The sequence below is a fragment of the Cebus imitator genome, unplaced genomic scaffold, assembly GCF_001604975.1.
Source record: "Cebus imitator isolate Cc_AM_T3 unplaced genomic scaffold, Cebus_imitator-1.0 Scaffold434, whole genome shotgun sequence".
NCBI classification, from domain to species: Eukaryota; Metazoa; Chordata; class Mammalia; order Primates; family Cebidae; genus Cebus; species Cebus imitator.
The window spans coordinates 307,489-318,560 of record NW_016107749.1 but is presented as its reverse complement, the minus strand read 5'-3'; the positions used below and the strand labels follow the sequence as shown (position 1 = coordinate 318,560).

Genomic DNA, 11,072 nt, shown 5'->3' with positions numbered 1-11,072 from the left:
GGGTTCAAGCGATTCTCCTGCCTCAGCCTCCAGAGTAGCTGGGATTATGGGTGCTTGCTACCACTCCTAGCTAATTTTTGTATTTTTAGTAAAGAGGGGGTTTCCCCCATGTTGGCCAGGCTGGTCTTGAACTCCTGACCTCAAGTGATTTGCCCACCTTGGCCCCTCATAGTGTTGAGATTACAGGCGTGAGCCACCAAGCCCAGCCCAGTGTATCTCATTGACTCTTGAGTGGTGTTCCCATTTTACAGATGAGATACATAGAAGTGAAGATAACTTTCAAGGTCATAGAGCCAATGAGAGCATAACTAGGATCTGAACTTTCTCGGTTTGACACCTAAACGTTCTCTTTTAACCACTGCACTGTAGCACCACTATGTAACCTTTGGAGGACAGAGGCTACCTTTATACCTCTGGCATCTCTCAAATAGCCTGGAGCATGGAAGGTAGTCAACGATATGCAAGCTCAGATAGATGACAAGGTCTTGCCTGGCTCAAACACTTTATGAGTTTCCTACCTCCACCCACCAAACTGCAGCCCTTCTTCTTCCAGCCCCTTCTCCCACTCGTTACCTCCAGGACTTACTATCTAATCAATATAAACTATTCTTCACCTCCTTCACATACCTGTTCCCATGAACACCATAAAACCAGTGTTGGAAATCTTCCCCAGTCACCAGTTTTTCTTTTTCACCCCTGTTCCTAGATTATTTTGACTTTGGAGATGAAGAAGTCTCTGCCTCACGAAGGGCCTTATGTTCTGTGCCTTACTCCCAACTCCTTGGTGACCCCTGAGTTTCACATCTTTGGGAAGGTTTTAGCGGAGTTAATGTTGCTGTTCGCAAGACATGCTGCTGCCTTTTTGCGGAGTCCCAAATAGGACAAATCTGGGTTCTCTTTGGCATGAACACATCTTGCTTGAAAGAGTCAAAGGCTTTCTCTGAGATTTGCAGAAGAGTGGTGATAAGGGAGGGCAGTCTGGGCCAAAGAGAGGGGGTCTCAGGCAGAGGCAGGGGGATGTCCCACATGACTGCTGGGAGCAGGCTANGGAGTTATCATTCAAATAGCTATCAAAAGAGCAGATGTTGGTTAAGGGAGAGGAGTGAGAATGATATTGTTATGGGTTTCTGTAACAGTATTTTCAAGTAGCAGAACACCCAGGCTCAACTGCTTTGGGCAATGAAGGTTGTATCATCTCACTTCAAAAAATTCCAACCAAGGTGATTCTCTTGGATCTTCCCCCTGTTGTCAGCAAGATGCCTGCACAATTTAGTGAAGATAACTTCCAGGAGAAGGACTAGTCTTCTCTTTGTTTTTAAGAAGAAAGAAACCTTTCTCAGGAGCCTCCTCTTGCAAACCTGGGGTCACACAACCACTTATAAATCAATCCTAGCATGGGGAATGGAATTGCCAATATAGATTTAGACCAATGAGGCTTTATCCTGATTCGCATGGGGAGGGGTAGACACTTGAACAAAATCAGGACTCCTAGCAAAAGAAGAATGGGAAATGGCCATTGAATAGCATCCATGGTGAAGGATATAGTCCCAAAAGGCAAGTGGGAGAGCCTGTTCATCAGAACATGAAAAGTGGATTGGGACAAAGGATGCGGGAATTTGCCGGCTTAAGGCATGTGATGGAACGGACTAGCTCTGTGATGTTTAATAGAAAACCTGCCCCAAGCTCTGAAAGTAGGCTTTTTACCTTTAAAAGTCTAAGGTCAAAGGAATGCCTCCATTCTATTCTCACCAATCTGTTGGGTCATTGAGGGAACTGTTTGTGCTGGCCTTGCCTTAGGACACTGAACTGTGAGCTTATTTCTTATACTGTCAGGCTCCGCCTTTGCTAGGATGAGCAGTCTCACATATATGCCAGCCTTCTGGACATCTCTATTTCCTAGAAGGCAGTGGGGATCTGAAGAATCCTGATAAGTCTAACCTTGTGATGGCTGCTTTTAGTTTCTCTCTGTCATCCATCCATCCATCCATCCATCCATCCATCCATCCATCCACTCAACTATGCATCCATTTATCCACTCAATTTTCCATCTATGCATGCAGCCATGCATCCATCCACCCATCCATCCATGCATGCATCCATGCATCTATCCATCCATGCATCCATCCATCCATGTGTGTGGCCATGCATCCATCCATCCTTCCTTCCATGCATGCATCCATCCATGCATCCATGCATCCATCCATCCATGCATCCATCTACCCATCCATCCATCCATCCATCCATCCATCCATCCATCCACCCATCCATCCATCCATCCATGTGTGTAGCCATGCATTCATCCATCCATTCATCCATCTATCCATGCATCTATGCATCCATCCATGCAGCCATCTATCCATCCATCCATCCATCCATCCATCCATCCTTTCTTCCATCCATCCATCCATGCATCTATGCATCCATTCATTTAGTTGATCCCAGAAATGTTATGAGAAGTTCTGGGAATACAATGACAAATAAAGCAGATGTAGTTCTTGCCCTCATGAAGGCGAAATCTAGCTGGTAAGACAGATAATAAGTAAACAAAAAAAAAAGGTCAGAGCTATTTTGAGACTAGCCAGAAAGGAGTTTGTCTCCACTCCACTGTTCACTAGTGTGGTTCCTTTGTCCCAGGGCAGTGTGGTGGAGAAAGCTCGAGAGTTAAATAGCCAGGCCCAAATCTCATTTACTAGGTGTGTCATGTCTTCAAAATGCAGGTGAGAGTTTCTTTGCACATCTCAGAGGATTGCTTTGAAGATCACATGGTGCTGATGGATGTGAACGCTCTTCAAAAATGTAAACAGTTTCTAAATTTTATTATCATTAAAGCTCTAGCTCTGATTCTCCCACGAAAAGATGATCAATTTGAACCCCAAAACAAGATTTTCTAAGTAGAGAGGCAGTGTAATGTGGTTAAAACAATCTTGCAAAATCTCAAGACAACCAGGATTTGAACTCTGAATTAATTGCTCGAAGGCGTGTGACTTGGGCAAGCCACTTCACCTTCTTTAGCCTCAATTTTCTGTCATCTGTAAATGTGAATAAGCATAACGCTAGCTTCACAGGATAATTACAAGGAATCCACCAGCAAAGGCATATGAATTTTGTAGTGCCTAACATAAGGCACTTAGAAAATTTTCACTTTTATTAAATTCTTACTCTACATTATCTTTATTTGACTTCCCCTGGCTACCTCCAGATCCCAAAACAGGGAAGGACACTCAATCTCAGCCATGCAGGTGAGGCTCCAGGAATGAAATGAGCAGTACTGGATAAAAAGGGAAGTGATGCGGCATTGTTTTGACATTAGCTTGGGCTTTTATTTTGGTATCATTCTCTACAATTGTTCATAGCTTTTGGTCCAGGTCCTCCCTTATCTGCGAACCTTTAAAAGAAATGTCAAGGCAGGGCGGTGACAACAGTCTGGCTCTTGATTTTAATGCACTGGTATGAAACTTCAACCTCTTTCCTCCTTCATATAAAGTAGGAAGATAGGAAGCGAAATGACTACCAGCATAGCAAATTAATGCAGAAGTTTGTATACTAAGCTGACGAGATCTGCTAAAAAGAAAAAAACGTTACCTATGCAAATTATGTAGCCTTGGGCAGGTTTCTAAACTTTCTATACCCCTGTTTCCTCCAGAATAAAGTGGGGGGGGGGTCAGAGTGATATCTACTTCATAGAGCTGTTGTAAGGATAAATTATAATTAAATGCAAAGCACTTTGAACAATGTGTGGTATACAGTAAGCACACCGTAAATGCTTCATTTTAATTAATTAATTAGAAATGTTTTGCTTGTACATGCAAAGAATATCCCTGGAAAGATATACAAGTTACTGGGTACAGTGTGAGAGTCTCTGTATACAGAAATGGGGTCTGAGAGCTGGAGTTCATATCCTTTTGCACTGCTAGGATTTTTACCCTCTGCATACATGCCTTTTCCACAAAAATGACAAAAACTATTCTGAGTAGTGCCCAAATCCCCTTCGTCTGTATATTTACCATATTATGTTCACTAGCCCTCCTTGTCTGTTTTTTGGGGGAGACTAGAACATTCCTCTTCACTCTTAAATTTATCCTCAAGCAGGGATCAGCAAACAATGTCTCATGGCCCCAATCTGGTCTGTGGTCTCTTTTTGTATGACTTTTAATTTACAAATGGTTTTTACACCTTTAAAGGACTATATATAAAAAAAAGAACATGCAGCAGATATTTACTATCCAGTGCTTTATAGAAAAGAGCTTCTCTAGGGCCCATATCGTTTTGAAAACTCTCATGTTAACCACTCAGATGGCTTGGTCAGAGCTTGGGATAGTGACTCCTCAGGATCCAGCACCTAGTAGGTGCTCAATTAAGATGTTGATGGAGAGGCTGACAAGCAAAAAAAAAAAAAAAAAAAAAAAAAAATCTTCCTGTGGCTCTTTTTAGAACCTGGAAGCTGAGAGGGCATGTGTTGACTCGTCTTAGTCCCCAGTCTATTTTAGTAGTAAAAGGTCTTCGCTTGTTTGAGTAAACACTCCTCGTCTAAGCAGAATAGGTCTTGTTGGTGCTGTTTTCTTTTTTTTGGCAGGAAAGTGACATTCTGTTTGAGGGCTGGGTCGGAGAGTAATACTGATAAAGGCTACTAGATGGAGCTACAGCTCTGAGAAACAGACTCAGAAACTGCCAAGTGGAAGGGCGGAGTAAGTCTTGCAATTTCAAGATTGCCCCTGACTGGGACAGACAGACTTCAATCTAGACTTGGCTCTGCCACTTACCTGCTATATGACGATTGGCCAATCTTAAGTCTTGATATCCTTCTTTGTAAAATGGGGATTATAATAATGTTCACTTCAGAGGGATGCTGTGAGCATCAAATAAGGTAATACTGGAGAAGGCACTCTGGAAACTGTGGAATACAGTACAAATGTAAGCTAATACAATTCCGGAAAGCCTCCTCATTCCAAAAGCACAATAACTCTCGTGACCTCCTTGTTTCGTAGAAGAGGGGGCTGCAGGTCGGAGGGTAGGGTTGGAGAGAGGGGGTTCATAGTCAGCTGGATATGTGTACAAAACACTTCTCAGAGGCTCCGTTTCATCATCTGCAAAACAGGAAGGAGACAAGAGCCCTTCTCTGCAGGCTTCTGAAGATGGAATGAGATCATACATGCCAAGCATTTTGCAAGATGTCTGGAACAAAGCAGGCTTTCAGTAAATGTTATTTTCTTAATTTTTTATTTCTTTTGAGACAGAGTCTCTCAGGCTGTCACCCAGGCTGGAGTGCAATGCCGTGATCTTGGCTCACTACAACCTTCGCCTTCCGGGTTCAAGGATTCTCCTGCCTCAGCCTCTTGAGTACCTGGGATTACGGGCATGTACCACCACATCCAGTTAATTTTTTTGTATTTTTAGTAGAGATGGGGCTTCATCATGTTGGTCAGGCTGGTCTCGAACTCCTGACCTCAGATGATCCGCCCACCTTGGCTTCTCAAAATGCTGGGATTATAAGCTTGAGCTACTGCGTCCAGCCAGTAAGTGTTATTTTGTGAGTAGGCTTCTTGATGCTTTTTGTTATTCTGTCCTCAAGGCCCCCTCTCTCTTCTTCTCTCCTTGCCTCTTTTCCCATTTCTTCCTTTGACCATCTTGACCTAGGGGATGTTGATGCTATGTTTCTGCCTCCCATGCAGCCTTCTCTCCTGAGTTATGCATCCCCCCTACCTGACTGCCCCTCAGGCATCTCCAACTCAATATGCTTAAAACATAACTCTTCACCTTCTCATTATGAACTTTTCTTCCTCTTCTCCTGGTACATTGAAGGCATCACCTTCCACTCATGATTCCTTATATTCCTGCCCTCCCACCCCTTACTTATAATCCGTCACACCAAGTTCTGTTGATTCTGCTGTTTAAATATCTTTTCAATGAGTATCTTCACCCCATCTCCACCACCATTGCTCTCCCTACAATCACTGCCACAGCCTCATCTTAGCTCCCTGTTCCTTGTGGGTGCCATTTCCCTGCCCCCGAAAGCAAACATAATTATCCCCTTCCTCAAAATCCTTCTGTGGATTCCTATTTCCAGGAAGATAAAGTCCAAACTTCCTAACGTGGCCTATAAGGTATCTAAAAGATCTGGCTTCTACTTACCTCCCCAACCTTCCTTCTCCCTTTCTCTGTCCTGTACCCCCAATTCAAAATATGACCCAGCTGGAGTTATGTTTAGGTCCTCAAATGACAAATTAAGCTTCTTTTTGCCTCTGGGCCTTTGCACATGCTGTTCCTTCTGCCTGGAACATTTTTTCTTCCCTCCTTCTCTGCCTACCCATCTCTTTCTGGATAACTCTAGATCATCTTAGAGGTGTCAATCACTTCCTCTCAAAAGCCTTTCCTGACATCTCAAGTATGAGTTAGTGCCCCCTTCCCTCATGTCCACTGGGATCTTTTTGTACTTGTTTTAATTTGCCACCATTGCACTGATGATCTAGTGTAATTAAATCTCAGCTGTGATGGTCACCTGACATTTGAGGTATATTTCAATTTGGTTGGGCTCCTGCCCCATGTCTAGTGAGAAGCCAAATGTCTGTTTAAGGTTTCTATAAACCTTGAGAGCTCGGGTAATAGCAGTGTCTCTAGTTTTGACATGCTGTTCCTACTACACTCTTTTTTTTTTTTTTTTTTTNTTTTTTTTGACACAGGGTCTTGCTCTTTTGCTCAGACTGGGGTACAGTGATGTGATCACGGCTCACTGCACTCTTGACCTCCTGGGCTCAAGCGATCCTCCTGCCTCCTGCCTCAGCCTTCTGAGTAGCTGGGACGACAGATGGTACTACTGGCTAATTTTAAGAACAATTTTATTCTGTAGAGATGGGGTCTCACTATGCTGCCCAGGATGGTGTTGAACTCTTAGCCTCAAAGGATTCTCTCACCTTGGACTCCAAAAACACTGGTATTAGGGGCCTGAACCACCTTGCCAGGCTCTGAACTCTTTACTGTTCAGGATCTAAGTACCGCAAGCCCCCTTTTTTGCCCTGAGCAACCCAGATGTAGAACACAGCCCCTTTTCTTTATGTCCTCAAAGCATTGCTCACAGAAGACAGTTGAGTGTGTAACAGAAACTACTAAAGGTCCAGAGGATGAAGTGGAGGGGCTGGTTTGCATTGTAGTTCTTAGAGATCCACCAGCCAGCCCTGCCCTGTTCCCCTCACCCCACCCCAATTGGTTTTCTCCCACAGTCCCTTCTACCCTCCTGTTGCTCAGCTCCCTTTTCCTCCCCTACCTCCTTTGTCCTGTTTTTCTCCTTGTTAGGTTCTCCTTCTTTCTTCTCTGCTTCTCCCTCATGCAAATTCCTATTTAATACAGAGACCTGTAGGGTCTCTTCATTTGGTAGTTTTCTTGTAGAGTGTATCTCACCTTTGTACCCTGAATACTCCTTCTTCAAGGTTTACTGTTAACCATAGGGTATCTCTGTGGAGGGACGTGTGATGTTACATAATCCCTCTGCCCTCTGTGTCGCATTTTATTGACTTCTCTGGTTTTATGTGGACTCCATGATCTCATCTTGGACCATGTGTCAAAAAAGAAGAAATAAAAAAATGACAAACTCCATGAGAACAGGGACTTCTCTGCCTTGTTCATTGCTGTAACTTCAGCATCTAGGACTTGGTTGGTGCATATTGGGCTCTCAATAAATATTCATTGAATGAATAAATGACTGAATAGGTGAATGGATGAGTGTGATATTGCTTAGATTGAAGAATAATTTGAATTTAACTCTCCTCCCCACTTTTAGATTTCCGCAGAGAGAGAGGTTCAAGTCCACCCTACACAAAGGCTCTGATAATCCAGGCACAAGAGCAAATCAAGTCTAGTTGTCCAATTGTTAATGCAGCATGGCCATCACTAAGGGAATTAAAATGCCTACAGTTTCTATAACTTAGTGAGAATGTAGGTGAGCATAAGACCAAGGTGAAAAAAGAGGTTATGAGGCTACACGCATTTTGAGATGATAGGAAGATAAGCTTCCTTCCTGTAACTAAGACCAACAGAAAACATACGAGGACTCAAGGCTAAAATTTTATTGCATACTATTGCCTTGTTGGGGAATGTGCCATCAATCCACCCATCCATCGATCCATCTATCCACCATTCATCCATCCATCCATCCATCCATCCATCCATCCATCCATCCATTCATCCATCCATTCATCTAACCATGCAACCATCCAACCATGCAACCATGCAAACTATCCATCCATCCATCTATCTATCCATCCATCCATATGTCTCCCTATCCACCCATCCACCCATCTACCCATCCATCCATCCATTAAACCATCCATCCAGCCACCCATCCAATGCAGTATATATATAATATTGAGAAATATGCTTTAGCTTAATCAGTGTGAAATTAAGCTAATATCAGTGCTTAACCAAGTTATCATGAGACTGAAATGGTATTATCTAGGTAAAGCACCCAGCACTGGGTCTCAATAAATGGTAACTATTGTTATTAGGATCCAAATACTACACCCGAATTCCATGGCCCTAACTCTTTCCAGACAGACATCAAACATTCAGTTCAATTTTATTCTCCAGTATTTGAGGAAGATAAATAGGGTGAAGAAATCTGAAGAGGAAGAAGGTAGATTCAGGCTGGACCACTGAAGAAAAGAGACTGGTAGGTTGTGTCTGGGGTGTAGAATTTAGGGGAAGGCCACCTGGGACCATCCCCCTTTAAAATGTTGCCGGAGGTCAGTCTCCAGATGACCCTACTATAAAAGGTCATCCATAAAGAGCATCCATGAGGGTAGTCAGGAGGCAGGAACACAGGAAGGATACAGGAGCATGATATAGGTAAACCCTCCTCCACTGCAACAGCTGGTCAACCCAGGCCCAGCCTATGTCAGGGTGCTGTAGGGCCCGATGGGTATGTTGATCCGGTTCTGCAGCCAGTTGATGTAATCCTCTTGAGGCATATGGATGATGTGTTCTCGTACAAACTGTGGGGCAGGCACAGCGACAATCTTAGAATTTGGTCTAAAAAGTAGACTCCACCATCTCTCCCTTCCCTCAAGATCCTGGAAGATTTGTGGTTAAGACTGGTGGCCCCAGGAATACCATTCAGGCATTCATAATGCTTAGAGCATCAGATTGAAGTAGTCCTTTGGGGAAGAGGATCTCTTTCCAGCTTCCTGGCTCAGCAGGCTAATTTTAAGCCCCTCCTTGTTGCTACTGATGCAAGGAAATTTGGGGAGGGCAGGAAATCCCAACTATCTGCATTTTTCTTTCTTTTCCACTCCTTAATATCTTTTCAAAAATCTTTTGTCTCTAAACATTTTTGGTTTGTAGATCCCTTTGAGAATTGGGAACAGCTATGGGCTTGCTTTCCTGGACAGGGTTTAAGACACACAAAAGGCAGAGTTTCATGTAGACCCCCATAACCAGGTTATTAGAAGTTCTGTGATGTTGGGTGGCTGGCAAGATGGCTGAACAGGAACAGCTCTGGTCTGCGGCTCCCAGTCAGATCAACACAAAAGGTGAGTGATTTCTACATTCCAACTGAGGTACTCAACTCATCTCACTGGGACTGGTGTAGCCAGTACAGTGGGTGTAGCCCATAGAGAGTGAGCCAAAGCCGGGTGGGGCATTGCCTCAACCGGTAAGGGCAGGGGTCAGGGAACTCCCTCCCCTATCCAAGGGAAGCCGTGAGGGACTGTGCTGTCAGGAATGGTGAATTCCAACCCAGATACTATGCTTTTTCCATGGTCTTCACAATCTGAAGATCAGGATATTCCCTTGGGTGCCTACACAACCAGGGCCTTGGGTTTCAAGCACAAAACTGGGTGGCTGTTTGGGCAGTCACCAAGCTAGCTGCAGGAGTTTTATTTTCATACCCCAGTGGTGCCTGGAATGCCAGTGAGACAGAACCATTCACTCCCCTAGAAAGAGGGCTGAAGTCAGGGAGCCAAGTGGTGTGGCTCAGTGGATCCCACCTCCAAGGAGCCCAGCAAGCTAAGATCCACTGCCTTGAATTTCTCACTGCCAGCACAGCAGTCTGAAGTTAACCTGGGATGCTGGAGCTTGGTGGTGGGGAGGGGAATCCACCATTACTGAGGATTGAGTAGGTGGTTTTTCCTTCACATTATAAACAAAGCCTCCAGGAAGTTCAAACTGAGTGGAGCCCACCATATCTTGGCAAAGCTGTGGTAGTCAGACTCCCTCTCTAGATACTCCTCTCTAAGCAAGACATCTCTGAAAGAAAGGCAGCAGCTCCAGGCAGGGTTTTATAGATAAAACTCCCATCTCCCTGAAACAGAGCACCTGGGAGAATGGGCAGCTGTAAGTGCAGCTTCAGCAGACTTAAAATTTCCTGCCTGCTGGCATTGAAGAGAGCAGTGGATCTCCCAGCACAGCGCTTGAGCTCTGCTAAGGGATGGACTGCCTCCTCTTGACTGGGAGACACCTCCCAGCAGGGGTCAACAGACACCTCGTACAGGAGAGCTACAGCTGGCATCTGGTGGGTGCCCCTCTGGGATGAAGCTTCCAGAGGAAAGAATAGGCAGCAATGTTTGCCATTCTGTAGCCTCTGCTGGTGATACCCAGGCAAACAGGATCTGGAGTGGACCTCCAGCAAACTCCAGCAGACCTGCAGCAGAGGTTCCTAACTATTAGAAAGAAAATTAAAACAAACAGAAAGGAATTACATCAACATCAACAGAAAGGATGTCCACACAAAAACCCCATCTGAAGGTCACCAACATCAAAGACCAAAGATAGATCAATCCATGGAGATGAGGAAAAACCAGTGCAAAAAGGCTGGAAATTCCAAAAACCAGACTGCCTCTTCTCCTCCAAAGGATTGCAACTCCTAGCCAGCAAGGGAACAAAACTGGACAGAGAATAAGTTTGATGAATTGACAGAAGTAGGCTTCAGAAGGTGGGTAATAACAAACTCCTCCAAATTAAAGGAGAATATTCTAACCCAATGCAAGGAAGCTAAGAATCTTAAAAAAAGGTTAGAGGAATTGCTAACTAGAATAATCAGTTTATGGAAGAACATAAATCACCTGATGGAGCTGAAAAACACAGCA

At 44.2% G+C, this 11,072-nt stretch overlaps 1 protein-coding gene and 1 long non-coding RNA gene across 7 annotated transcripts in view; one reads left to right on the top strand and one right to left on the bottom strand.

Moving 5' to 3' along the window:
• LOC119468452 overlaps nucleotides 1-11,072 on the top strand; it is a 219,333-nt gene that overhangs the window by 48,793 nt on the left and 159,468 nt on the right. The gene's annotated exons all lie outside the window — the stretch shown is intronic.
• CCDC60 (coiled-coil domain containing 60) overlaps nucleotides 8,548-11,072 on the bottom strand; it is a 212,709-nt gene continuing 210,184 nt past the window's right edge. For all 6 annotated transcript variants that reach the window (XM_017510202.2, XM_017510204.2, XM_017510205.2 and 3 more), the window contains one exon: nucleotides 8,548-8,981. In XM_017510202.2, the coding sequence (XP_017365691.1) occupies nucleotides 8,880-8,981 (102 nt within the window). In that variant the 3' untranslated portion in view covers nucleotides 8,548-8,879. The remainder of the gene's footprint in view (nucleotides 8,982-11,072) is intronic.